This window comes from Guillardia theta, assembly GCF_000315625.1.
Source record: "Guillardia theta CCMP2712 unplaced genomic scaffold GUITHscaffold_36, whole genome shotgun sequence".
Lineage (NCBI taxonomy): Eukaryota > Cryptophyceae > Pyrenomonadales > Geminigeraceae > Guillardia > Guillardia theta.
In genome coordinates, this window is record NW_005434638.1 from 291,622 (window position 1) to 317,730 (window position 26,109).

General features: G+C 50.8%; 9 protein-coding genes across 9 annotated transcripts; 6 read left to right on the plus strand and 3 right to left on the minus strand.

The window, feature by feature from the left end:
* Nucleotides 1-689: 689 nt before the first annotated feature.
* On the plus strand, nucleotides 690-1,575 carry GUITHDRAFT_139141 (hypothetical protein; the record flags this gene model as incomplete). Its single annotated transcript, XM_005832146.1, has 6 exons — nucleotides 690-827; nucleotides 1,091-1,222; nucleotides 1,264-1,377; nucleotides 1,398-1,445; nucleotides 1,467-1,499; nucleotides 1,537-1,575. The coding sequence occupies 6 exons, from the start codon at nucleotides 690-692 to the stop codon at nucleotides 1,573-1,575; spliced, it is 504 nt and encodes a 167-aa protein (XP_005832203.1).
* Nucleotides 1,576-4,604: 3,029 nt separating this feature from the next.
* GUITHDRAFT_163344 (hypothetical protein) lies at nucleotides 4,605-6,041 on the minus strand (the record flags this gene model as incomplete). Its single annotated transcript, XM_005832147.1, has 6 exons — nucleotides 4,605-4,869; nucleotides 4,919-5,113; nucleotides 5,166-5,288; nucleotides 5,310-5,346; nucleotides 5,759-5,919; nucleotides 6,012-6,041. The coding sequence occupies 6 exons, from the start codon at nucleotides 6,039-6,041 to the stop codon at nucleotides 4,702-4,704; spliced, it is 714 nt and encodes a 237-aa protein (XP_005832204.1). The 3' UTR covers nucleotides 4,605-4,701.
* A 2,229-nt stretch (nucleotides 6,042-8,270) lies between these two features.
* Nucleotides 8,271-9,601, plus strand: GUITHDRAFT_108865 (hypothetical protein; the record flags this gene model as incomplete). Its single annotated transcript, XM_005832148.1, has 2 exons — nucleotides 8,271-9,201; nucleotides 9,273-9,601. 2 exons carry the CDS (start codon nucleotides 8,271-8,273, stop codon nucleotides 9,599-9,601), a joined length of 1,260 nt encoding a protein of 419 aa, XP_005832205.1.
* A 343-nt stretch (nucleotides 9,602-9,944) lies between these two features.
* On the minus strand, nucleotides 9,945-11,209 carry GUITHDRAFT_139144 (hypothetical protein; the record flags this gene model as incomplete). The annotated part of the gene is made up of 2 exons (XM_005832149.1): nucleotides 9,945-10,267; nucleotides 10,339-11,209. The coding sequence occupies 2 exons, from the start codon at nucleotides 11,207-11,209 to the stop codon at nucleotides 9,945-9,947; spliced, it is 1,194 nt and encodes a 397-aa protein (XP_005832206.1).
* Nucleotides 11,210-13,394: 2,185 nt separating this feature from the next.
* Nucleotides 13,395-17,271, plus strand: GUITHDRAFT_139145 (hypothetical protein; the record flags this gene model as incomplete). The annotated part of the gene is made up of 10 exons (XM_005832150.1): nucleotides 13,395-13,446; nucleotides 13,574-14,259; nucleotides 14,307-14,390; nucleotides 14,442-14,536; nucleotides 14,614-14,734; nucleotides 14,784-14,896; nucleotides 14,944-15,076; nucleotides 15,122-15,279; nucleotides 15,323-16,184; nucleotides 16,240-17,271. 10 exons carry the CDS (start codon nucleotides 13,395-13,397, stop codon nucleotides 17,269-17,271), a joined length of 3,336 nt encoding a protein of 1,111 aa, XP_005832207.1.
* A 259-nt stretch (nucleotides 17,272-17,530) lies between these two features.
* On the minus strand, nucleotides 17,531-18,470 carry GUITHDRAFT_108868 (hypothetical protein; the record flags this gene model as incomplete). Its single annotated transcript, XM_005832151.1, has 8 exons — nucleotides 17,531-17,584; nucleotides 17,712-17,780; nucleotides 17,896-17,953; nucleotides 18,009-18,043; nucleotides 18,085-18,154; nucleotides 18,201-18,275; nucleotides 18,317-18,396; nucleotides 18,441-18,470. The coding sequence occupies 8 exons, from the start codon at nucleotides 18,468-18,470 to the stop codon at nucleotides 17,531-17,533; spliced, it is 471 nt and encodes a 156-aa protein (XP_005832208.1).
* A 635-nt stretch (nucleotides 18,471-19,105) lies between these two features.
* GUITHDRAFT_108869 (hypothetical protein) lies at nucleotides 19,106-21,874 on the plus strand (the record flags this gene model as incomplete). Its single annotated transcript, XM_005832152.1, has 12 exons — nucleotides 19,106-19,635; nucleotides 19,685-19,871; nucleotides 19,918-20,218; nucleotides 20,555-20,595; nucleotides 20,646-20,741; nucleotides 20,789-20,816; nucleotides 21,032-21,126; nucleotides 21,177-21,239; nucleotides 21,296-21,346; nucleotides 21,394-21,455; nucleotides 21,503-21,767; nucleotides 21,812-21,874. 12 exons carry the CDS (start codon nucleotides 19,106-19,108, stop codon nucleotides 21,872-21,874), a joined length of 1,782 nt encoding a protein of 593 aa, XP_005832209.1.
* Nucleotides 21,875-22,511: 637 nt separating this feature from the next.
* GUITHDRAFT_159699 (hypothetical protein) lies at nucleotides 22,512-23,753 on the plus strand. Its single transcript, XM_005832153.1, has 5 exons — nucleotides 22,512-22,650; nucleotides 22,698-22,868; nucleotides 22,918-23,314; nucleotides 23,375-23,579; nucleotides 23,633-23,753. Exons 1-5 carry the CDS (start codon nucleotides 22,522-22,524, stop codon nucleotides 23,715-23,717), a joined length of 987 nt encoding a protein of 328 aa, XP_005832210.1. The 5' UTR covers nucleotides 22,512-22,521; the 3' UTR covers nucleotides 23,718-23,753.
* An 880-nt stretch (nucleotides 23,754-24,633) lies between these two features.
* On the plus strand, nucleotides 24,634-26,030 carry GUITHDRAFT_152774 (hypothetical protein). The gene is made up of 6 exons (XM_005832154.1): nucleotides 24,634-24,654; nucleotides 25,217-25,290; nucleotides 25,334-25,391; nucleotides 25,448-25,489; nucleotides 25,572-25,688; nucleotides 25,739-26,030. The coding sequence occupies exons 2-6, from the start codon at nucleotides 25,229-25,231 to the stop codon at nucleotides 25,817-25,819; spliced, it is 360 nt and encodes a 119-aa protein (XP_005832211.1). The 5' UTR covers nucleotides 24,634-24,654; nucleotides 25,217-25,228; the 3' UTR covers nucleotides 25,820-26,030.
* Nucleotides 26,031-26,109: the final 79 nt, after the last annotated feature.

Below are 26,109 nucleotides of genomic sequence, written 5' to 3' on the forward strand. Positions count from 1 at the left end.
AAGATCAAGAGTTGCTGGAAAGACGGGGTCGGTTTCTTGGTACATGAGGAAATGCTCGCACCAGCAAATGTCTTCGTTGCTGATAATGAAGAAAAAAGCTACTTGAAGTTTCAGTCAAACATGTCTCTAAGGTCTGGCGTCAAGCATGTTTACAGAAGGAACAACCGCTCAAAGACTTTCGGTGGAAGATTGATACAAACATATATTGGAGTAGATGAGGCGGCAGTGGGTGTCACGGGATGTCATCTGTAGGTCCATGAACACGATTCAGATCCTGCTGCATGCAACACATCTGATGGCAAGATGATCATATGTGCGTTGGTGTTCCGAGCCTGGAGGATTTGAAACGCAAGGTTGCAGCAAACAACGATTCAGTCGCAGGCATGCTGAAGGAGATTCCGGAGATAGGGCAACATGCGACAGAACACCAGGAACAGGAAGAGGAACCTGACCTCGGAGACCTACGTCCAGGAGCGGATCAAGACGCTGTCATCGGCGAGGTAGGAAGCTGGACGAGGATGGAGGTACAGCAAGCGTGGGTGGAGGGGTACTGAGAGGCGAGAGTAAGGGAGAGAACGGGGAGGGTCTGTGATATAGGCGAGGGCTGTAGCGGTGTGTGTGCGAGGGATGTAAATAAAGCGCTAGGAGAGCAAGGCGGGAGCACAAGCGTTTGACATGTTGTCTCCGTGATGCAAGAAGAAGTTGAGTTGGGGAACTTGTCCCACATCGGACTTGAGCTGGACATGCTACCGCACTCTTCACGCGTGTCTGTTGGCTATCGACACTTTATCTACACCCTTCGACTTGTCTACAAGCGATTCTCTCACGTCCTCTGCAGTTCCGTGTCCTCGCCTCTCAGTACCCCTCCACCCACGCTTGCTGTACCTCCATCCTCGTCCAGCTCCCTACCTCCACCGTCGCCGGCACCGATGACAGCGTCTTGATCCGCTCCTGGACGTAGGCGGCGGCTCTCTTGAGCTTGGCCGCTGCCTGCTGCCTCAGCAGGGCGACCTTGGAGTCCTCCTGCCCGCCGCTCTCCTCCAGGTCCGCCCTGCCCCAGCCCTTCCGAGGAGCTACCGACGAGTCGCAGCTGCGGGTCCTGGGGAAGAAGGTCGTGAAGGACGCCTTGAGCGTCTTTCTCGGAGGGGCTGTCAAGGGCCTGTCTGGGCTGGCGGGCTCGTCGGCGGGGACGCTGAAGGCTACCCTGCGGCTGCTTCGCTTGGTACGAGGCTTGCGGGGAGACGAGCACTCGACGTCTTGTAGAGCAGCGTGCATGAGGGAGTTATTGATGGTGTTGATCGTGGTATGCATCTCGCAGCTGTCGTCGTCTTGGGGCTGGGGCTGGTGAGCGGGGACGTTACCCATCTGTGTGAGGAGGTGATGATGGTACGGCAAAGGGTGAAAGGGGGCTGGTGAGCGGGGACGTTACCCATCTGTGTGAGGAGGTGAACTTGATCTGTGAGTAGGAGCTGCTGTTGCAAGCCGCCTTGTATGTGATGGTGATAAACTCGATTGACAAACTTGATCTGTGAGTAGGAGCTGCTGTTGCAAGCCGCACGTGGTAGCCAGGGGTAAAGCGGCAGGACGCAGTCATCAGGACACACGATTGTCGAAGTACCCACGTTTTCGCTTCAGTCGCTCGCGGGAAAGGGGGGGTAGGGTCCTTTGGAAGCAGGTGGAGATGCCAGGTCGCTCGTTGTACCGTACTCGGTACTGTCCGAGTCGGGTTCCTCAAGACATGTTACTCCTAGGGACTACCCCCATCTACACGCTTCTCTGTACCCCTCGTTACAGGAGTACCGGGCCGCATTCCGTCGAGTCAACCTGATTGAGATGGCGCGATTTTCATTTGATGACTCTCGATGACAGTAGATGGCTGACCTCATTCCTCAGTCCCAGGCAGTCCCCTTTCTTCCTGCCATCCTCTTCTACTTCGTACAACAGATATGGATCCCCTGCCCGCCCCAGAGCTCCTGCCCTCGTCCTCCCCTTGACCCCGTCTTGACGTGTCATCCGCTCAGGTCTCAGATTGGTGACGTCCCCGCTCACCAGCCCCAGCCCCAAGACTACACAGATTCCCTCAGCATGCAGCAGCTCCGCGCCAAACAACTTCCTTGGCCCTGACAAGAACCGCAATATTGTCGCATTGCCAGGTTTTTGAGTGTTGTTGATTCGAAACTCATAATCTCCTGGGAGAATCTCATGCCCCTCGAATCTTTCGCTCCAAACGTTGACGACACCAATCAACTGCCATCACCAAGTACGGCATGATTTTGTGTGTTGTTTTGAAAGCGTCGATATCGTTACTGGCAAACATCACCAATTCAGAAACTACATCTGGCAATCACCACAAGCATGTAAGTTTGAAACTGCTCTTTCGACATTGCATATCGCAGAGAACTCATGCTCTGATGTTTTCTTTTGTGCTTGATACAGAGAGTCGTGCTTGCTCACTCAGAATCCTTCGGATGATTTCGCATCGGGTGTTGCCATCAAGGGTTCTGAACGTTTCACAAACTGTCTGAATGAACAGCTCGGAGTCTGCGTTGGTGTGCTTCTTTGGGAGACATGGATCAATATGCTCATCCGACAATTTTGCATATCTTCAGAATGATCACACTACAGAGAGGGGAAGAAAGCAACATCACAGACTTACCGCGAAAAGTAATCGTGAATCGTGGATTGTAATGAATTCAAATCTTCGAAATGTGAGGTAGACCACTTTTCGATTCGGGAAAAAGAGTTCGATGCTTTCTGTGCATATTGACAAGCTGTGTACGAAGTCGATTTAAATGCTCATACATAGCAGTGGTTCCTGCATGTGGATTTCCAGATGCTTGTGTTTCGAAAACCTTCGTGTAATAGTAGAGAAAGCATTTCGCAAACCCTTCTGATGTATGACCGTAAACATCTCCAAGGACTTTTAGCTTCTTTTGGACTTCAAATAAGGATACAGAACGAAGACTTAACTTCAGATGCTGGGTCGCTGAAGTGAGAAGATTGTTGTCTTCACACTCAAAAGACAAAGTTGCATGATAACCGACATTTTTTATTGCAAGAAATCCAACAGCTTGAAAACCAAGGTATCATCCCACTTCGAGAGAAAATCCGCTTAGAATCACACTCATCCTTTTGGGTTTTGAATAAATGTACACAAGTTGTGCAAACAGGCACACCTTGCCACCTTCGAACACTGGCCTTCTTCCTTGGTTTTTGGCATGATTGGCATGTTTCGGTCTTCCGCACCTTCGGCTTGCCCATGGCGAGGGGGGTCACAGGTTTGCCCGCCAAAAATCGGATTTGAATTTTGTTGTGATACCCTGCCATGGCATGCGGCAGAACCCCCTGAAAAAACTGCCATAGCGCCCCACACAGACCGCATGGAGGCGACAAGGGGGGGGGGGGGGGGTATTTAACTAATTATTTGTACTGTTTACTTCCCGGTCCAGGGGTTGACCCGCCTGTCAGCACCTATCAAATGGACCCCTTCCCCCTCCCCGTTGGACCCCCTCCGCACTCTAGAACTAGAACGAGGCTCTATGGTGAGGTGGTTGGGGTTCCCTCTTGGGACTACCTCCACCACCCTCCTTGGCTCCGTAGTACAGTCCTCGACCCTCATCAGTCCCCGACTCACAGTCCCCGACAGTCCCCCTCTCCCCTCCCCCACTGCTCCTACACAGCTGTAGCTCACCCAGCCCCGCCCCAGAGCTCCTGCTCCTGCCTCTACCTCGTCAATCCTTTCACCCTTCGCCATAGCGCCGTCTTCATGTGTTTTCCGCACAGGTCCTCAGAAGGATAACTTCCCACCATTCATCAGCCCCAGCCCAAAGACTCCATCCATGCTCTCCGCGAGAGCTTCCTCTCCATGCAGCAGCTCTGTGTCGAGGGACGATGACAGCGGTAACTTGGAAGTTGAACTTCTGTCAACGACGAGATTGATCAATAAGCTTGTGGACGAGGTGGAAACAGGAAAAGCCAAGACAGAGATCTTGATGACACAAGTCTCTTCTTGAGGGGGAAGACACATACTCAAGATAACATTCCTTACCCCCCGTTTCTCCACGAGATTTTGAGTTCATGGCAAGGGTGGTATAAAGTTGATTAGCCTCGATGTACACAATCCTCCCCGACAATCCCCCTGCCCCACAACGCAAATCTTGCAAGATCTGCTCCTACACAAACATAGCCTACAATGTAGCCTACCGGTCTATCCCTTGCAGAGGGATACTGAGAGGCGAGGACGCGGACTCTGCAGAGGACGTGAGAGAATCGCTTGTAGACAAGTCTAGGGGTGTAGATAAAGTGTCGATAGCCAGCAGATGCGTGAAGAGTGCGGTAGCATGTCCAGCTCAAGTCAGATTTGAACAGCAGAGCGTGAATGAGGGAGTTATTGATGGTGTTGATCGTGATATGCATCGTGGTTAGCGACAGATAATGGAGAGATTTGTAATGAGAGGTGCGAGTCATGTACAGAGATTAGTTATCTGGACTGATCAATTAAAGTAAATTGTGTAGCTTTTGACGGTGGTACTAGATAAGTATTCATTCCAACAAAAACCAAGGGAGACGGTAGATACGAGCAAATACACTCAAACGTCGGGAAAGGACATGACATGAGGGGAGGGGATGCTGACGGCTCTGAATACACGAAGCAAGAAAGAGGCTAGAGGTATGCATCAGCCTCTAAACGTCTGCCGTCGCCTAGAGCTCCTTTTTGTCGTCTGCTGTTTCCTTGACCTCGAACTCTGTCGGCGCACAGATCTTCGCAATCTCAGAGCAGACAGTCTTCTTGTTGGATTCGAGCAATCCCGAGGTCCGGGCATCGAAGAAAAACTTTACAATGTCATGCTCGTGCTCCGCAATCAGACTCTGGGTAAAATTGTCACTTTGAAGAGAGCTTCTGGATAAAGACGGTTACCTGGCACATGGCCAACAGCTGATTCTTGTATTCTTTGTTGCCGACTGACGTTTCCATGCGCGTGTACTCGGCTTTCCCGCTCACCGACGTCACGTTGTACTTGTCGAAGAGATGATCCATTGTGCATACACGATCTACAGCTTCCTGCACGGAGAGTTCGCTCTCGACGTATGGCACTTTCGTCTTCTTCTTTCTCTGGTTCAAGATCAGTTCAACCCTCCCAACCTTGGAGGCCGATCCTACTCACCTTCTCGATAAGGATGGTCTCTCCGGCACGTGTTTGCCATTCGTGTTCAACCTCTCGTCTCATTTCTTCCGCGACTGCTTTACATGCCGAGCACTTAAGAGCCTTGTAGGTAGTCTTAACTTTCTGTGAATCTGATTAGCAAACCTGTGCATCGTGCATTGAACAAATGCCTTCTTCTTTCCTTCAACCGAAGGAAACAGTGCAAGGAGCACGCATAAGCATACAACCAAGAGATGTGTCTTCCTGCAGTGCATATTAGACATTTTAGTGGTACGACAAGTCAAACAATAGCAACACACCTCATCATCACTGCACAAGTCTCAGTATCGTTGTCAGGACGTGTTTTGGCCGACTAATCAGAACGAATCCATGCGGAGGTTGCTTGATATCAGCAGTTGCAATACTCGAGACTCCGATTCGTCCTAGGCATGACCAAGGTCATGACGAATTACGATTTTTGATGCAAGGAATGGGATCTTTGTTCAGGGTTCGTGGCAAGGGCGCGCAGTACGGACGGGATACAGGGTGCTGATCCCTTGGAAGTATGCAAAGGATTCCGTTCTCAACACACTACATTTCTGCAACCAGCTTACTTTCTACACTTCTGCCACCAGCCTACTTTCTTATCGAACGTTCTACGGACTCCTTGCCGCTCCTCTTTGTCATAATTCCAATACGCAACAAGGTGGTTAATATCATACTGTCTCAGTTGTAATCCACACGCATGCTCTGTCTTTCCCTCGTTCCCAATTTTCTGACAGAGAGCAGAGAAAAGAGACAAACACATTTTTTTCCGATCGACTTCTTTCCTCTTCCCTGCTCCTTTTCTCCATCTCCAAGCACTACCGGCTCCTCCTTCCCAAGCATTTCCTCCATGCCGTCATCGTCCTGGTGCCACGCGTCGGGTAGGATGACTCAAGTCTGTCGTGGGGTCCTTCCGGATACAAATTTCAACATGTACCTTTTAATTATGAAAATGAAAAAGATGCCCTGACGTAATGTTTCAAAAATAAGTAGACCCTGACGAATATCTGGTAAAATATTTCCCAGACAAAAGAACGTTCTGGCGATCTCGAACCCGGCTTCACTGCGAGTCCTCGGACCGACTTGCCAGCGGCCCGGGCCGGCCCGGCCGGGCCCGGGCGGCCGGGCCCCACACGGTGACCCGCCGGGACCGTACGGATCGGACTACGGCGTCACCATCGTCTCATATGTGATGCATATATGATCGGATGCAGTCCGCCAAAGTAAGATGAAGTTTTATTACCGTCACAACTTGCCGTCGCTGAGTCGGATTAGGATCAGCGACGAGACTTGGACGGTCTCCAAACTGAAATAAGACGGAAAGTATGGAGAGCGACGCGAGTCAGGGAGAAAAAGTTGAGAGCAGCGAGGCCCCCCCCAAGCTGAACTACCGTATGTTCCAGAAATCCACATGCTTGAATTCGCCAACTTGACGCGACAAGTAAGTGGTATTGGGGAACTTTCCAGACATGCAAGGTTCTTCACTCAACTGATGTTTTTCTGGCATCCATGGAGCGCAACCTGAACAAATATTGGGCCACAGCGACATCAAGTTTGGGGTTGTAAAGCACAAGGCGTTGTGAAAAATTTCATCTACATGAATTTCATTTACATACAGATGGATGTTTGCTTCTTCAGCTACCTGCCATGGCGATTTATCAACGACTGGGGAACAGAAAAAAAATTCGATGGCTGGGATACTATTGAATCAACGTCTTGAAGGAATAACGAGATACGATCTTTGCATGCACTATACACGTTCACTTTTGTGGTATCGGCACCGCAAACGAAAGATGTGTCATAATCTCATAAGAGTTTGTATGATGTCCATGAGCATGTACGCGTCTTACCGGGAGACCCTTGGAAATATCTGCCAATATATCCCTGTCTATAAGTACCGAACGTGATAAATATCCGCATCAACGGTACCGACGTGAATCCACCTTCCCCGGTTGTCGTACCGCTGCCACAGAAGTTCGACCATTGCTGGGTACCGTACATATCTATGGCATCCTGGCCGTCGCTCATCTCGATTCAGGCTCACCCCGACCTCTTGTCTGCTTGTTGGTTCATACCAGGGGTTCATACCCCTACTGCTACTACCCGCGCTGTTCCACACTATTCGATCTATATTCGATTTTCAAGCTGTTCATTGCCTGCAATGTCAAGGTCATGCAACTTTGTCTATGGAGTGTGAATGTTTTTGGACAAACATTAGAAGGATTTTCTGGGTCTTCTTCCTCAGAACTCTCTTCAGTAATTTCAGAACCGGATACCCCTGATTGTCTGAATTGAGATGGATGGGCCCTTTCCGGCTGAGGGTTCTTTCCTCTTCCTTTCTTCGAGGCTCGACAAGCAGTCTCAGAGATAGAAGTCTCTAGCGCTGGCTTTGGAAGTCATCGACAGGATCCGTGTCAGTCAAAGATATATCAAAGGACGTATCTTTCTGTTACGTTTGAAGGCTTCGTGGTTGCAATTGATACTCATTTGGAAGTACAGTAGCACTGCGCATGTGAAAGGTAAGAATCATGAGCTGGGAGATGGGGGCTTGCGAGGCGTTGCTTTTTGCAAGTCGAAAAAAGAGAATACGTAATGTACAAAACATTGAGCGCGCTGCAACGATGACATGCAAATGATTGATATCGTGATATAGGTCTCACGAATCCTTCATAGGCTATGGTAGTTGCACGATTGTCATCATTGCACAGGCTGAATTTAATTGGTCGCCGCCTTGCCATTGCGATTTATCCGAGTTTGACAAGCCTGGAGTGGGGTCTCGCCGTGTGCCGAATCAAAGGGTGGGTAGTGGACGGGGTAGTCACTGAGTGAACTAGGGTGGGGTAGTGGACTGGTCCCGCGGGTGTGTGGTGTTTCCGAGGGTGGGGTAGTGCACTAGAGACCACCCTAACCTTTACTATCCCACCCTCGCCTTCACCGGACGGCGGATCTCTATTCTGAAGCCGAGGGTGGGGTAGCGCACTAGTCCGAAACAGCCGAGGGTGGGGTAGTGGACTAGTTCCTAGCTCAACTCATCCACTTGAAGCGTCTCAGACAGCAGACGCGAGCGCGTCGTAGGTCAAGATGTGCCAGATCTCCATCACAGTCCTGATCCCCATGAGCGTTGTCAGCATGGCTCTTGGCTTGGCTCTCCTGATTGCTGGGATCGTGGCGGGAGCTCTCAAGGTGCCTGACAACTGCAAGCAAATCGAATCTACGTACAACACTGGATACAAGCATGGAATGAAAACGGGATACAACACAGGATTCGCTGAGGAATTCTCTTCAGAGTTCAACTCAGGATACAACTACGGATACAACTCAGGATACAACACAGGGTTTAAAAAGGAGAGGTATTACCTAACAGCAGGTAGCTATGGTTCATCTAGCACCCAATCGTCGACATCTTGGTATTCAAGTAAAGGTAGATACAACTCAGGATACACGGGAATCAACTCGCCTTGGTACAACTCGGGGTATAGACATGGACACGACGATGGATACAATTCTGGTTCACATGTGGGACATGAATCTGGATATAACATGGGATACAACATGGGTTACAACTCAGGTTATCGCACTGGTAATAGTTCCATCAACCAGGAATTAAACTACATGCAAGGCTTTTACGCAGGGGCGTACGACAGCAAGAATGCTTTGTCAGGAAATAATCCAACATACAAGGCAGAATACGATGCTGAATACAACTCCTCGTATCAAATTGGAGACAAACAAGCAATCACAGCAATCAAAATGGTTAGGGACTATGACTTCACTGACTGTTTTCATTACAGAAATGTGGCCATTGATGGTACCATCACTCTAACATTGCTGGGATGCGTTCCTGGGTTTACATGCCTTGTCTCTGGAGCATTCGGCTTCATGGCCGGCAAATACAAGAACAAGATCGTGGGAGATGTGTCTTTTACGCTTCTCATCCTCTTCCTACTCAGCTCTGTTGCGACAGTACCGCTTCTTTTCATCTTAGCTTACTTTCATGCTTACAGCTACTGCGGTATACGTTTTCTCGTGTCTTGCTTCTTTGCTTCTATGTTGGCATCATCTGACTTGATCTTACACATACAGACGCATATCCAGGGAGTTACTGTGAAGGTACTTCCTTCTGCAAGACATACAGCAGAACGCTCTGGATCATCGTGTCGCTGAATATCGTCCTGTTTTTGTTCGAGCTTGGCATTTCGATCATCTGGTGCTGCATTTGCTGCTACCCTGATCAGGACAGAAGCAGCTCGACGGCAGTCACAGCAGCACGAGAGGAATTGCCCATGGCCAACGTGGCATCGGACGTGGTCCATCAACAACCAGCAAACGCACACCAGGGGAGACCGCGAGCAGCAGGCGCGGCTAATAGCAAGACCGGAGCAGCACCGCAAGGAGCGGCAGCACGCAAGTAGTGTACTAAGTGTTGTGAAAAGTAAAGCATTGAAAGGATGCGAAGCGAAGAGCATAGAGAGGGAAGCGGGGAGGGAAGGGCAGAGTAAAGGGATGGCTGGAAGAGATGTAATAGAAATATCCTACGGGGAAAACCAAACGTGAAATGCATACAGCAGAATTGCGTGTCAAGCGCTGGGCAGCGGCCGTGGAAATTTTTAAAACTTCGGATAGAAATCGATGAAAGAATACACGGATGTCTTACTCCGTGGCTTTGCTTGTGCAAATGTGCTTTAAGAGGATCTGATAGTCAAACCAGCAAATTTTCTTTATGTTTCTGTGTTACGTTCTTCCTCTTCTGAAACACTACATCCGTAGTACGTGCCCTTCAGCTGCTCGTTGCAGTCGTGCTGCTTCGGTCTTGCCATGGGTCGGCCCCGCTACTCGCGTTCTCTCCTGGTGTGCGTTTGCTGGTTGTTGATGAACCACGTCCGATGTCATGCTGGCGATAGGCAGCAGGTCAACTGCAGTATTGTCTTGACCCCACTCGTTAGGCCGACAGCACAGAACGCATGTGATGATTGAAAGCGCAAATTCATAGAAGAACAGACAACCATTCAGTATCTCGATCGTCCAGAACACCCGGATGAAGGCATCACAGAAAGTGCTACCGTTGAAGGCTGTATATCCTGTGAAACAAGGCTGGTCAGAAGCAGATGAGTTCGGAGACTGTGGTTAGGAGAGCGCATGGAAATCTCACCGCAGAAGTAAAGACCAGCCAAGGATATGAAAGGGAGTAGTAGCAATGCTAGCAACGAGCAGATGAGGGCGACAATAAGAAGTGCGAGATAAAACCCTCCCACTATCTTGCTTCTGTAGATGCCAGCTGCGATTCCTAAAGCTCCTGAAACTATGTAGAAGAAAGCAGGGACACATCCAAGGAGAGATGCACTCAAAACAGAACCCCTAGCGGAAGATGATGCAGCATTGCAGTCGCTGAAGGGATAGTAGTCTTCTTGTCTAGCTGTGAGTGGTGAATATTCTACACTTTGGTATCTTGCTTTGTACTCCAAGCTGTATTCTGATTTGTATGCAGTACTACGGTACGACCCCGAGGAGTACCCCGTGTTAAAATTGACTCCGTTTTGAAACGAGTCGTGCCCTTGATTGTATCCCGTATTGTATCCCGTGTTGTATCCCGCATTGAATCCTGAGTAGCCTGCATTATATCCCGAGTTGTAGCCTGACTGGTATGCTCTGTAGTAATTCGATGAAGAGTATCCCGTGTATTCTGAAGGGTACGTGTTTGCATAAGAAGCCGATGGGGCTAAATTATAGTAAGTCCCTGCATCAAACCCTGCGTTATATCCGTAGTATCCGTAGTTGTATCCTGAGTTGTATCCGTAGTTGTATCCTGAGTTGAAACCAAGATTGAAACCAACATTGTACCCATTATCATATCCCGAGTTGTAGACATCATAGTATCCAGTGTTGTACGTAGATTCGATTTGCTTGCAGTCGTCAGGCACCTTGAGAGCTCCCGCCACGATCCCAGCAATCAGGAGAGCCAAGCCAAGAGCCATGCTGACAACGCTCATGGGGATCAGGACTGTGATGGAGATCTGGCACATCTTGACCTACGACGCGCTCGCGTCTGCTGTCTGAGACGCTTCAAGTGGATGAGTTGAGCTAGGAACTAGTCCACTACCCCACCCTCAGCTGTTTCGGACTAGTGCGCTACCCCACCCTCGGCTTCAGAATAGAGATCCGCCGTCCGGTGAAGGCGAGGGTGGGATAGTAAAGGTTAGGGTGGTCTCTAGTGCACTACCCCACCCTCGGAAACACCACACACCCGCGGGACCAGTCCACTACCCCACCCTAGTTCACTCAGTGACTACCCCGTCCACTACCCACCCTTTGATTCGGCACACGGCGAGACCCCACTCCAGGCTTGTCAAACTCGGATAAATCGCAATGGCAAGGCGGCGACCAATTAAATTCAGCCTGTGCAATGATGACAATCGTGCAACTACCATAGCCTATGAAGGATTCGTGAGACCTATATCACGATATCAATCATTTGCATGTCATCGTTGCAGCGCGCTCAATGTTTTGTACATTACGTATTCTCTTTAATCAGGGGCATATTACTGGTAAACCTCCATCACATTCTTCTGATTCATCATACAATCGTTGAATGTTGAGGACCTTCTTGTTCAGATGGCCGATCAAGGACCATAACACTAATGGTGTAGAGAGTTCGTGAATTGAAGACATAGCCCCCATCTCCCAGCTCATGATTCTTACCTTTCACATATACTGGCAGATATTTCAAAGGGTCTCCCGGTAAGACGCGTACATGCTCATGGACATCATACAAACTCTTACGAGATTATGACACATCTTCCGTTTGCGGTGCCAATACCACAAAAGTGAACGTGTATAGTGCATGCAAAGATCGTATCTCGTTATTCCTTCAAGACGGTTGATTCCATATCCGAGCCGCCATCGAATTTTTTTTCTGTTCCCCAGTCGTTGATAAATCGCCATGGCAGGTAGCTGAAGAAGCAAACATCCATCTGTATGTAAATGAAATTCACGTAGATGAAATTTTTCACAACGCCTTGTGCTTTACAACCCCAAACTTGATGTCGCTGTGGCCCAATATTTGTTCAGGTTGCGCTCCATGGATGCCAGGAAAACATCAGTTGAGTGAAGAACCTTGCATGTCTGGAATGCTCAGGGAAGGCCCTGGGGTTATCATCGTACATAGGATATCTTCACTTCATCTTCATCCTGTGCTTGCTTCCGAATATCCCGGAGTCCTGCCGCGGTTCCCCGGCAATGCCATTTACTTGTCGCGTTGGCGAATTCAAGCATGTGGATTTCTGGAGCATACAGCTTGGGGGGGGGCGGGGAGGGGGTGATGCTCGGGGGGCGAATCATCTCCTCCTTCTCTCGCATCCTTCCTATCGCGTGCTTGCGAGCAATGTCGAATCGCTGCCGCCCTCAACTTCAGTTTTCTCCCTCGCGTCGCTCTCCACACTTTCCGTCTTATTCAGAGCATGTCCAAGTCTCGTCGCTGATCCTAATCACCCAAAGCCGGACCGTCCCCGGACGACTCAGTGACTTGTGACGGTAATCAAGTTTCATCTTACTTTGGCGGACTGCATCCGATCATATACAGTGCATCACATATGAGACGATGGTGACGGTCAATCCATTTTTGGCCGAAACAGTTCTGCACAAGCATGTTCTGAAAACATTTCAGACTTGTGGTACAAGGCTGGAAGCACTGAATCAGGCACCGCACCTTGCCCAGGCTGGGCCAACTTGGCAAGTCACGTTGAGAGCCCGGCGCGACTCCACTGATGAAACTTAACTTTGAGTAAAGATGAGACCGTGAAATTACCGTGCCTGAACTTCGGAACTTCTCAACGTCTCCAAGAACTTATGTGAGTTCTTACAGTACGGTCTTAGGAGATGTCAGTGTGTTACACGGCGTCGGGCCGTGGGCCCTGCGGCCGCCGCGCCGGGGTTGCCGGGCCCGGGCCGAGACGAGGCAGGCTCAGGCAACTGAGAGTCACCGGCCGGGCAGGGGGGTAGGGGTAGGAGGGTTGGATGGCTCAACAAGCGAAGGGGCAGTGGGTCAGGTATCACTGATTACCGGGAGAACCAATTCAATTTCAATACTTTCATCTTGATTTAAGTTGATTTTGTATATTTGAAATTTTAGTATGACACGAAAACTATAACTATCAAATATGTTGGAAAGAGCCTTGCGCCGGAAATTCGATAAGGTGTGGAGTGAATGCCATGCGCATAGCGGCGTTGCTCTGCCTCCTCGCGCTGGCAGGAGCGAAGGAAGGTGAGTGATAGGTCATGATTGAACTCGCGTGAGATGCTCTCCCATCATCCCTCTTGCTCTCTCACATGCATCACAACGCGCTCTACAATGCCAGCTTGTCATCATCAGTCTGACTGTACTCACGCAGGTTTTCAATCATGGGGTGGAACTTTTCGGTTTAGCAAGATAGCATGGAGGAGAGTGGTAGACAATACAGTCACATTCAATCTAGAGGTTGCTTTCACAAGAAAGGTGGACACTGGTTACTTTAAAGGCTCCTCGCTGGACGGCTATGCGAGGGTTGGAGACAGCATTACCATCACGGGTCAAGCAACGCCTGAGTTCAACTTCGGCGATGAGACTCTTCGGCGGGATCTTGTCATCAAGGTCACTGCGATCTCGGAGCAGGAGGACTGGGTCATGGGCGAGCTTGACATAACACATACATACGCTACTCCAAACGACAACGGGAACCCCTGGTATGCCAGTTTCACAGGTTGCTGCAGATATTTCCGGCTATCAAACAACGCCGATGCACCGTGGGAGTTGATCACCACTGTCGACTTGACTGTAGCCAAGGAATCTCCACGTGTGAACATGCTCCCAGTTGTTACGTTGGCCTCTCAGTCTGTCGATCCTACCAAGACGCAGCCTTACTTTCAAATACCTGCGATCTCCCCAGATGGCAGCGACCTCTCCCTCAAGATCATCGATGGCAATGATAACGGCAATGCGATCAAGTTCGATCAGAGTGCCGTCGTGTCCCTACCCCTCAACCCTTTCCTGACTCAAGATGCCATGGACTGTTGCGATGGGAAGGCCTCCAGTTGCCCTGTAAGTTCTCTCAGCGCAAACGTGTTTGCATTCACTGTCATATTCAGAAATACATCAAGAACAACTTTGGCGCATCCCCAGGCTGTCTGGGAAGATTGTTAAGAACCGACAACGTGTTACCAGCCTTGACTGTGAGTTCGAAGCCACCTGTTGTGTCAATGTTCTTACGACAACGGTGTCAGGTTGAAGGATGGTTTTACTTCACCAGCGTCGGAGGGGGGGTCCTGTTCACAGCAAACGACACGAGCTGTCGGCAGAATTGCGAGGGATCTCTATTGTGAGCTACCTGATGTTTGCGACATACTTCCCTTACAGTTGTGTTGATGTCAATTTCGGCTTACGAATTTGTGCTAGAACTATCGCGGTGGACCCTTACTCCGTTATTGTTGGACACAATGTTTGGGATGCAACAAAGAATGCTCTGCAGTTCCAAAACGTGACCTTTCGGTTCGCTAGCAACCCCAATGTCGGGACGGTTTGTGATGTTGTTGTACAATCCATTTGTCTTACACAGGAAATTGCAGAATAGCATGCAGAATATGTTCGTGCATATTGCAGTTGTGCGCAAAACCATTGTAAATTGCTCTTCGGAAAACTGTGGAGACTGGTACTCTACGTACAAGGTTTACATCAACGGGTAAGACCTCAATTCCGAAAAGAAAACCAGCTGAAAGCTTTGCACAGACATCTTCTTGGCATCCGCGATTATCCGCGTTGCATATCGGGACAATCTTGCTCGATTGGGTTGCGAAATCGCAACTGCCAAACAACTCCGGCAACATGCTCAGCCGAGTTAACGATTGGAGAGTCGAACCCAGTGAGTTGCTAGACTCATCTCGTGCCAGGACTGAGTCATTGCTAGATTGTTGGACCACGACGTGCGAGCGCCTTGACTGGCCCAGGAGCTTCGTGCAAGACTCTCTCAGGCTCATCCATGTATTGTGCAGACAGCATGGGAAGAAATTCTAGCATCATCTTCGGCAGTGCAAGCACAATAGGGGCGTATGGACCCTTCGAAGGGTAATGGACGTTTGCGCTGAACACGACCTTACGATTCTCGCAGGTATCTGGACGAGTGGCGCATATGGAATGGTGAACGTTCTCAATCCGACATCAAAGCTTGGTATCAGATCAAGCTAGACCCAAGGACTTCGGACTTCAATGGGGATCCAACGGTCATTCTGGACATGTCGATGCAACCTATGCAAATCAACAAGAACAATTTCGACAAGATGTCGTTGTTGTTGGCTTCCTACAGCTTTGACGCCAGGCTCGCTACCTCCTCTACGGGAGTCACATGTCGCATTCCTGGTTGTAGGTTCTTGAGCTTCAAATCCACATTCCCCGACATCGGCAAGATGGATCAGAGCTGGATTGCAGCGTGGACAGCTCCAGTGAGCCCTCAGACAGGAAACGTCGTGATGGCTGATATTGACAACACGGGCTACGTGAAGCAAGGGTCGGTCGCGGTATTGGATCCGCAAGGAGGATGCATGTGTGGATGTCCCTTCTTCGTGGGGAGCCGGTGCGCCATTGGCTCCAGCTACAGCATCCTCCCTGGACTATACCAGGTCTCGATCCAGGTCTCCAGCTCACTAGTCAATGGTCCTAGCACTCCTGTCGACTTCATGCTGAATGTTCTTGCTTCCACCTACGACTCGGGGCACATGCGGCTGCTCAACAAGGATACATTCTGGGTAAACCAGTACATCCCGGACAGCGACATTGTGGGAAGCTTCAGGACACTTCAGTTAGGAGGAGTAGTCGAGATGGTCAGCCCCTCGCTCGTTGACGCTCGCTCGTTGCAGTCCTTCTTGTACCCGCAGATTGTGCAGACTTATGCGAACTTCGAAATCAAATTAACCTTTGTTGGATCTGATGTGCAAAAAGACATCAACGGAAACATCGACACGAAGAACACGCGGGTGAGTCTTCTACTCGTTGTCTTCGCTGCTGCTTGTGTCTCACAGGTTGTCTCAGGTCTCCTTCACGCTCTCTCACGCACCTCCCGAAGCTCAATTCTCTGTCGTGACGGGAATGAACCCCGCACATATGGTAATGACGTGGACCCCTTGCGAGAGCGAGTATGGACTGAACATCTTCTGCTTCAACGCTGTCGATCAACACATGATCGGGACGGTCTGCAGCGGTGGAGCCCACGAGTATTGCAACAGCGACCTCACCGCCAACTGCACCTCGGGAACTTGCAGCACGTACAACCAGTATGACACGTCAGCATCGTCCAGAATGAAGTGCGCGCGAGTCAACGTGGTTCAAGATCCGGCACCCTACTTTGTGAGCATGGTCCCGTCATACAAGGAGTTCATCGCCGGCAAGGAAGACGGCCTCATCGTCTCAGGACAAGATGACAACTGCTTGGACTCTGTGAGGATAGAGATCGAACCCTCCACCCCTCTCCCACCCGGTGCCATGTTCGGCCCCCAAGAGAGAGTCTCGCTAGGAGTGGGCAAGGACTGTAACGGAGTGCAGCGAGTGTTCAAGTGGAAGCCGGACGTGAAGACAGGAGGCTACAACCGAACGACCTGCTTCCGCATCGTAGACACTGGGGGCGACTCTTTGTGCAGGCCGCAGGCACCTCAGAGCGCTGTCACCTGCATCCTCATTCATGTTTTGCGGTGCAAATACGCCCTCCAGCAGAACCAGCGGCTCCTCGACATCGCGAGCTCCTTCGGCATCAGCTGGATGCAGCTGTGGAGTGCTAACTTGGACCTCCACCATCCCGACTACATCCTCTACCGATCGCAGGTGCTGCAGCTGGGGCACCTCTACCACGTCAAGGGGACGGAGACCAAGGATGGGCTGGTGGCGCGATTCGGCATGAACCTGCAGCTGCTCCATGAGCTCAACTACGATCTCATGTCGTCCAGCAGCCTCAGCGCTGGCTCCCTGGTTTGCGTCATTCCCAACTCCTGCACCGGGATGGCGTCGACTGTGTACCAGGGAAGCACACAGAATGGGAACTCCCTCTCCTTCCCATCTTCGTGGGTCTGACGCTTGTACCCCTCTCCTCCTCTCTCCCTCTCGCGGACCGGCGCATCTCGAGATTCTTTTACTGTAAACCTTAGACCTTGTAAGTATTCAGAGCGATCATACCATAATGAGGTTTCTACTTCCCATAAACTTGTACAAGTAGGCGCTGACTGCCCTTCTCCCTCGTCTGCTCTACCGCCACTCCATTCCACCCGCCTTCACTTACTCTCCTCTTCGTCACCTTCTTGACGTTTGCTTGCCAGTCTTGTGCGAGAGTCTCTCAGGCACTTGCCCAAGTCGGCTTCATCTCTCTTACATGTCGGAGGAGTGTGACCTGTCGTAAACTCAGGGGAGGAGGTAGGAGGAGGAGGAGGAGCTGCTGCTGCTGGCGGTGGTGGAGGAGGACGATGACGAAGAGGTGGTGGTGGTGGTAGAGCTGGAGGAGGAAGGGAGAGTTTGACCTCGAAGGGCGTCTGATCCTCCCGCTGAAAGGTGAGCGACACAGTCGTGTAGGGTTGGCCAGCGAGGAGCTGAAGAGAATTAGAAAGGGCAGCGGAAGGAAACGAAATGAAGCAGGAATGAGAGGCAAAGGAAGGTGCGGGCTGGGGCTGGGGAGCAAGAAGGAGGAAGGCGAGGGTTTCTCACTCTCTTGACCCGCTGGATGGGTAGATCCTGAACGTCGAGTTGGTTGATGGACAGTAGTCTGTGGAGGAGAGCAGCTCAGGTTCTACTCTCTCCTCCCCGCTCCTCCTCCTCACCTGTCGCCCAGCTTCACCTCCTGGTTGGCATAGCCCTGACTGCAGTCAGCGAGCTCCTCGCAAGAGAAATGTTCACCTCCTCCGTGTTTCGCTTCCCCAGGTGGTCCATGAGGACATTGATCTCCTCGACCACGTAGGGCTTCTCGCTGCTGTCTTGCTCAGCGACCCTCCTCGTCCTCCACTGCTGCTCACCTGCTGATGTACAACCCCAAGACTGGCCGCCGCAGCTTCTCTGAGTCATACCACAGCGGATTCATAAGGTTCCAACTAGTGAAAGACTGTCAGGGTGGGGACGCGATCGGCCGTACAAGAGCCACCTCGAGATGTTGTACTTCTCCCAGTCTTCCGCCACTTGCCCTCCAAGAATGATGCCTCCAGCAGCGCATACCTGCCACTTGACATCACTCATGACAGATGGAACTGCAGTCGTACCCCGATGCATGGCCACACTATCACCTCCATGGCGGGACGAACTGCGCTCAGGGTAAGGAAACGAGGCGAGCACTTGAAGGTGAAAATGCAGGAAGATCAAGAGCAGAAGCAATCCTGATGGGGGCGAGGAATGGAAGAACTTTTGCAGTGCCAACGACTCCAGGGAAGCGATGGAAAGATGAAGGGGCAAGGAAAGAGCTAGGAAAGGAGATAGATCAACGACGAGATATTGTCTCCTCCTCTCGCCTTCTTCGTTTTTCCCTCTTCCTCCACATGCTTACTCTCATGTTTCCTCCCTGTCCCTTCACATCCTCCTCTTCCACTCCTTCCCGATGCTCCGCTCGGCCTGCATTTTCTCAGGCGACCATGTGCTATCCCACAGGACAAACTTTCTAACTCTGATTATCAAACTTTGAAAGAAAGTTTCTCAGCTAATATGATTTGAAGTTTCAGGTCAAACGATGGCGGGAACCATGGTGGGACGGGTGGGACAAGACGGAGGCGGTGGGGTGAGAGTTGAGGTATCAGCGAGCATGGAGTAGCTGAGGATAAGAGGAGAGAGGGGGAGAGGGCACATGTCAAAGAAATCCTTCGATCAAGAAGGGACGAACTCCCCCCATTCACTTCCTGTTTCTCGTCAAATTTTCGCTCCTTCGCAACCTAAAATGTCGAAGCCGAAGCAACAAGAGAAAGCCAACAGCAGCAGGCCTTCGGAAGTTGAGCTTGTTCTCAACCGACCCGGATCCGCTCAGATGACAAGCTTGGATCTTAGTGACTATAACATCACCTCCCTGGCTGCCTTTCAGGTCTCGATCTCTTCCCTTCGAAGGTTGAAACAGATAGACATATCTAAGAACTCAATTTCTTCTCTCAAGTACATTCGAAGTCTCCCCATTCTTGAGACGGTGATATGCAGCAACAACGCGATGACAACCTTGGTGGGCCTTGAGGAATGTCCTATGGTTCAAACTGTTGATGCTTCCGACAATGCCATCACAGTCATCGGGGATTTGCGTCACTTGTCGCGTTTAAAGAACCTGGATATTCATGGAAACTCCATGTCATCCATTTCCTCTCTGCCTCACAATCTGCCTGGATCGCTCAGCACGCTCAACATTTCCAACAATGAGCTTGGAAGCCTCTCAGACCTGCGGTACGTTAGTTCGCTCATGGAGCTCCGACGCCTCGATCTTCGGTAGGCCTTGTCTCCCGCATGCATGCCGACCTGACGTCTCCTTGCTCAGAGCAAACCCTATCACTTCTGCCATCTACATGAAGGGGATTGATCACAGACCTTTCGTTGTCTTCCTTCTACCTCGGCTGTCCACTTTGGACGATAAGCCTGTCTCGAGGCAGGAGTGGGCGGTCTCACGAACGCTCTTCTGTGAAGAGCCAGGCATCTTGTCGGACGCCCTCATGGCTCTCCTCCAGGTCTCCTTGTCATGTTCAACTCCCCGGTTTGACGGTTGTCACCCAGCCCGCCAACGAAAAGCGCCTTAGGCAGTACCTCATGGAAAAGTGTTCCATGGCAGTTCATGAACCCTCGCAACATGCCTTGACAGCACATGATGCCAACATTGATGAAGAGCTGGAGAGTAGATCGAGACCCTCAGGGTTCAGAGCACAGAAGCGAGACGATGGTGCTGTTGTTGAAACCCTCCAGAGCCATTCTAGCAAAGGATTTAGCGACAGGGCCGGTGCATCGTCTCATGCCAGGATCCCGTTTGCGATGGATGGCGTTGGACTGTTAGCACTGGAGTCCGAAAATGGAGAAGCAGGTGACAAAGCTGTTGATATCCATACACTTGCGAAGCATGTTCGGGAAATGCGAAGGTACTGAGATTGGGGAAGGGGAAGGGGAAGGGGAGCAAGAGCTTTTCTGCAGGACGTTGGGGCGGGAGGATTGAAGTGAGAGATGATTGTCACTGTGCGATGTTGTTAGGTATTTCAAAGTTTATCTGAAATCGGAGAATCGGCGGAGGAATGCTTCAGCAATGAAGATTCAAAATGCTTATAGATGTCATCATTCACGCCTGATAGCCAAGGTGGAATAGATTGGCTTGCCATTCTCTTGTATCTACTTTGTCTGAGATCTGTTTTCTTGTCTGAAGAAGGCTTTCTCAAGAAAGCAGGATACGAGCGACGAGAGAGATCGGTGCGTTGATTGGTGTCAATGGATATGAAACTTGACTTGTGGTTTCGCAGATGGATGCGATGGCCAGACATTGGGACTTCCACCTTGCCAAAGATCTTACTCAAATCAACAGTACGACCTTCAGTCCGAGATGTCTGCGCAGCGAGGTAAGGAGGTGGTTACGTGCGTGCAATCGTCTGAGAGGGGTTGCAAGGCTTCAGGCCGTCGCAAGGAGCTTTCTGGTGAGGAGGAGATTGAAGAGATGGAGGGGCGACCTAGCGTCTGTCTCGAGGGGAACGGCAGGTGGTACTCCCGTTGTCTTGCCTCGCTTTCCTGACGGCGATGGAAGAACGGCTGGAGGCGGATACGGGCATGATGCCCTCGTTCTTGCGAGGGAGCAAAAGGCGAGCAGGTTGCTTCAAGTCTACACATCTTCCAACTTGTTGACAAACATCAGGAGCGAGGCCCTCCGCTCTCCGTGCAGATAGCCTTCTTGACGGATCATGGGAGATCCATGCCCTAAAGAGTCAGATACAGATGTTGACACAGCAGGTGAAGTCTTGCTATGTTAACGAGTTTCACAACCACCTGATATCAAACAGCTCGAGGAGGAGCGAAATGCTCGATCTCGGCAGGACGAGGCTTTGCGCATCTTATGGAACGAGGTCAGAGGCAGGAGGAGGAAGGGGGGGAGAGGCACTCGGAGTGAGCAAGAGTGCAGGTGGGTCGACTGAGAGGGAAAGACGAGCACAAGGCAGCCATCAAGATTCAGGTCACTTTTAGGAGAGTGAGCCGGCAGTGGATGACCCGGCAGCGCAGAAATGCTGGAGAGGACACGATGACAGGGAGCTGTTCCGCATCGCTATGGATCATTACACTAGGTAACCCTCCTCCCCCTCTGCTCCGTATGTTCTGATTCGTCCCTCAGGTTCAAACTGGAGCGGTCCGCTGCTGTCGTGAAGCTCCAGAGGTGGGCACGGAGGGTCTTCTGGAGGTCCTTCGGGACCCTCTTTCGAATGCAGGACACAGCCACCCGCTGCCTTCAGCGGGTAGTTCGCGGCCATCGGTCGAGGAGGAAGATGGAGGGGCTGCTGGGAAACAACAGCCTCAAGCAAGAGATCCGCTACATCCGGGATGTGGAGATTGTGAGATTGCAGCGAACGCTCAGTGCAGTACAAGACACCATGGACCATGTGACAAGATCCCTCGCAATGTGGTGTGATGACTCGGCTGACAGGTGCTATCCATCCTCGGCCCCGCCATCGGGGGCTACGGAGTCAGAGAGGATGAGGAGAGCTGAAACATTCTGGTAGAGCACGAAGACGAACGGGCCAGGGAGTCCCGGGGAGGCAGCTAGCATACTGAGCCAGCTGCTAGTAAAACTGCCAAATGTCTGCTGAACCTCCTGCTGAACCCTTCCCGGGTAGTTCCGAAGTTCCCGAAAATGTTTTGATAATGAGCGGGGATGAGGGGAGGTTCTGGAATGATTCGGTGGTCGCCCAACGGTGGGTACCTGATTGTACTACCCTACCCCCTTTCACAGCTAATTATAGTGTAAAAGCACGGGTAGTGATATGGAATTGTCGTTCTACTCCACCGGTTTCACCACCGCGACAGAAGGTTTCCCGCCATCGGTTGCGCGCATGCGAGGGGTTTGTGGGTTGACGGAAGAGGGGGAGGAGGAGATGGGCGAGGAGGAACAGAAGCATAACCATGAAATGAGAGCCAATGAGAAAGAGAAGGGCGGAAAGAGCTTACAAGATGAAACTTCTTAGGCATGCGATGATGCATTCTCAACGAATGGAAGAAGCGATTACGCAAGGAGGACAGGAATTTCAGTGCTTTGAGCTCAGATAGGAATGTGCAGACCCTCCCAGACTCTTGTAGCTCTTAGTTGCCTGAAATGTTGGAAACGCTTTTGACTTTCTATCGTTCTCAGACCTCGTCATGGCTGGCAACACCAAGTACGATGACACACTCTTCGCCATGATGACTCAGCATGAGAGTGAAATGGAGTTCCTGAACACAATTTTCGGATTTTTGCAACGTAGAACACAATGCTTCAATGGACCGAAGGTCTCCAATGTTTCGCTGCCATGTCCATGGCATGACTTTCTCAACAGGCGGAAAACAACTTTCAGACGCTCATCAACACGCTCTCCCACCAGCTGGACGTTTACCGGAAAGCAGAGTATAAGAAGCAGCAGGGGATCGACGAAGATGACGAGGAGCTGAAGAAAATCGAAGAGGAGAAGAAAAAGAAGCAGCTTGCAGAAGAAAAAGCCGCTAAAGAGGTTCCTAAAATAATTGTAACTCGCTGATTCCTGCCTGACGCTTGACCAGGCCAGGGAGCTGGCAGAGGCACGAAAGAAGGAGCAGGCGGAACGTGAAAAGTTGCGCAAAGCCAAAGAAGAAAGGGGAGAAATACCCAAAGAGCCTGAAGAACCCAAGGATAAGGAATCCGAAGACGAAGATGAAGGCGAAGACAATAAGGGGGCCAAGCCGATATCCAACGGAGGAGTCACGGACAAATACACCTGGACTCAGACGCTGTCGGAAGTGCAAGTAATCATCGATTCCCAGAAGCTAGGGTTGCCGCCTGGAGTTCCATTGAAATCTCGTGATCTTACGGTCTCGTTGACAAAGAAGAAGCTCAAGATTCAGTTGAAGGGGAAGGAGCCTCTTGTGGATGGTGAGCTTCATAAGGAGGTCAAGACTGACACTTTCATCTGGACTATCGGTGATGCTTCATTTCTCTTCTATTCCCCCCGAACTTTCGCTGAAACATGTTTCATCACAGAGGATGCGAACCGGCTGGTGTTGAGCATGGACAAAGAGAACGGGATGGAATGGTGGAAATGCGTGATTATTGGAGACCCAGAGATCAACACTCGTAAAGTAGAGCCGGAGAACTCGTCGCTTTCAGATTTGGATGGCGATACTCGACAAACTGTTGAGAAGATGATGTTTGATCAGCGGCAAAAGGCAATGGGTCTTCCTACCAGGTAAGATCTCTCCTTTGATGTCCCGCTGTACCAGACTGACCATTCGATCATAGTGAAGAGCAGAAGAAACAAGACATGCTCAAGAAATTTATGGAGCAACATCCAGAAATGGACTTTTCAAAGTGCAAGTTTAACTAGATCTGCTCGATGTCATAATAAAAGTGAAGTTAAGACACTCAAATCTTTGATGTGAAATGATTGCACGAATAGAAATTATGATTGCACGAAGAGAAATTGAAACTGTGCAAACACATACTCTTCGATGTTGCCCTAGCCAACAGTTGAGTTTCCTCACAATCATTGAATCCTTCATCAACTTGCTCTGGCTGTTTAGAAAGATGTTTCATTCCAAATGAACAAATCTCTCTTTAAAAAAATAAGGAAGAAAAGCGTCAATGGGATTCTGAGGTGCTTTGAGCGTGCAGCTGCAGAAACCAACTGCTCAATCATGTCAATACGGAGAAATGTACGGCAACTCCTTCACAGCTTTCCCGTGTCTGTATTCGACTGAATTTCCAGTTTTCTCATCAATCAGCATCACATCATTGCTGTAAGAGACATGAGAAGCCCACTTACTCTGCACAACAATCGTCAGAAGACCCTCGGCAGTCGACAACAAGGCAATTAATTACCTGCTTCAACGATTCCATGAGTGGTTGGGAGGACTCTTGGAGAGTGCGGACACACATCTCGAACACCATTTCAACAGCAGGCGGAAAGACGGCAGGGAAGCTCTTGATATACACGAGGAGAAGCGCTCAAGCAAGTCAAGGAAAGGACAGACTCCTTCCTCCTGCCATGCAGGACACCAACCCGAAATAGCTAATCATTACACAATCCGCCTCAGATACCTCCACCCCTACCGTCTGAACATTGCAATTCCCATGGCTACCCCTACTATCATATAGTAACATTACCCCTGTTTGTTCACCCCCACCTCCTACAAAAACCTTCACCCTTCACCCCTGCCAAATGGCTTGAAATCACCCCTCCCCGCCTCCTTCTGAAATCTCTGGTCGTCCAAGAAGGCGGATCCTGCATGGAACGAGTCGAAGCGCTGGCAAGGCAGATGCAGGTTACCACCACCTCCTCCTCCTACTCCACCTTCCCCCCCCCCCCCCCCCCTTTCACCACCACCACCCTCCTCCTTCTATGCCACGACCACCACCTCCTCCTCCTCCTACTACTACTACTACTACCTATTACAACTACTACTAAGGATGCCAACTCATGCACCTCCTCCTCCTCCTCCTCCTCCCATGCCACCACCATCACCATCACCACCACTTCCTCCTCCCCCACCCCTCCCCTCCTTCATATACCACCACTGCCACCACTTCCTCCTCCTCCTCCTCCTAATTCCCCTCCTCTCCCTCCTCCTATACCACCACTGCCACCACTTCCTCCTCCTCCTCCTCCTAATTCCCGTTCTCCCCCTCCTCCTATACCACCACCACCACCTCCTCCTCTTCTTCGTAAGTTCTCTTCCTAGTGTTGACATTCCCATACTATCCTCATCCTCCAATCGGATTTTGACTTGTATTCATCTCACCTCTAAAGTCACATGTATTGTTTCCCGCACATTACTCTCGTGCTTCCTGAGATCCCTGATCAGCATGACTGACCTGCACCCCCAGCAACCAGCGCCGATGCCGAATCCTGGAAAGAGACCACCCATCACTTCGCATGTCCTGGACTGTGGAGTTGGAAGGTGAACAGATCTCCCCCTGTCTTAGACTGAGAGCTACGGTCAGACCAGCCGCCGACCTCCTCGTCGTCCTCGAGCAGAAAGTTGCGAACCAATGGCAGGAGGTTCCTTTCATTCTCCCCCGGCATGGGGACCTCTGACCGCAACCACTCTCTGGTAGATCGGTCGAGACAAAACCAACTCTGATGGAAGGTGTCCTAAGGTACTACTACATTTTGCTATGATGGCACGTCTGATCTCCTCTTCCTTCCTCCCTCTTCCTTGCCCTCTCATGATCTCTGCAGCTCCTCTCTGTGGACCACAAGCTGCAGCCAGGGATCTACCGCTGCACGTTCGACACGGCAGGATATTATGCTGCAAGTGGAGGGACTTGCTTCTACCCTGAAGTCACCATCGCCTTTGTAAGCTGTGGCCCCTCTGTCTCCTTCTCCGCACTCACAGGTATCGTCAGGAGATCGTCAATGTCAACGAGCACTATCACATCCCTCTACTGCTGAATCAGTATGGCTACAGCACGTACCGAGGCAGTTAACTAGTTTACATGGCTCCTTGGCTGGCGAGGATGGACAGCATTGCGTCGGACTGCACGAGGGAATGAGGTCGAGGATCGAAGAGGCAGGAAACGTACCGATTGGGAGAGAGGGATAGCCTCCGTTCTGAGGTCCAGCGCTGCAAGGAAGCCCTCTCTCTCTTTCGCTACCACTGACATCTGCAACAACAGAATAAACAACTCTGATCGTGTCAGCGTGCAGTAGTCGAGGACCTGCTCCTCGCTCAAGGCTTGCAGCTTGATCAGCTCGTCGATGATCTCCACCTCTCGTT

Coding starts and splice junctions, on each gene's coding strand:
- GUITHDRAFT_159699 (XM_005832153.1), top strand. CDS start 22,522: ATGGCTGGCAACACCAAGTACGATGACACACTCTTCGCCATGATGACT. Junction 22,651..22,697: donor AATGCTTCAATGGACCGAAG/GTCTCCAATGTT, acceptor CTTTCTCAACAG/GCGGAAAACAACTTTCAGAC. Junction 22,869..22,917: donor AAGAAAAAGCCGCTAAAGAG/GTTCCTAAAATA, acceptor ACGCTTGACCAG/GCCAGGGAGCTGGCAGAGGC.
- GUITHDRAFT_152774 (XM_005832154.1), top strand. CDS start 25,229: ATGCCGAATCCTGGAAAGAGACCACCCATCACTTCGCATGTCCTGGAC. Junction 25,291..25,333: donor CTGGACTGTGGAGTTGGAAG/GTGAACAGATCT, acceptor AGCTACGGTCAG/ACCAGCCGCCGACCTCCTCG. Junction 25,490..25,571: donor CTGATGGAAGGTGTCCTAAG/GTACTACTACAT, acceptor TGATCTCTGCAG/CTCCTCTCTGTGGACCACAA.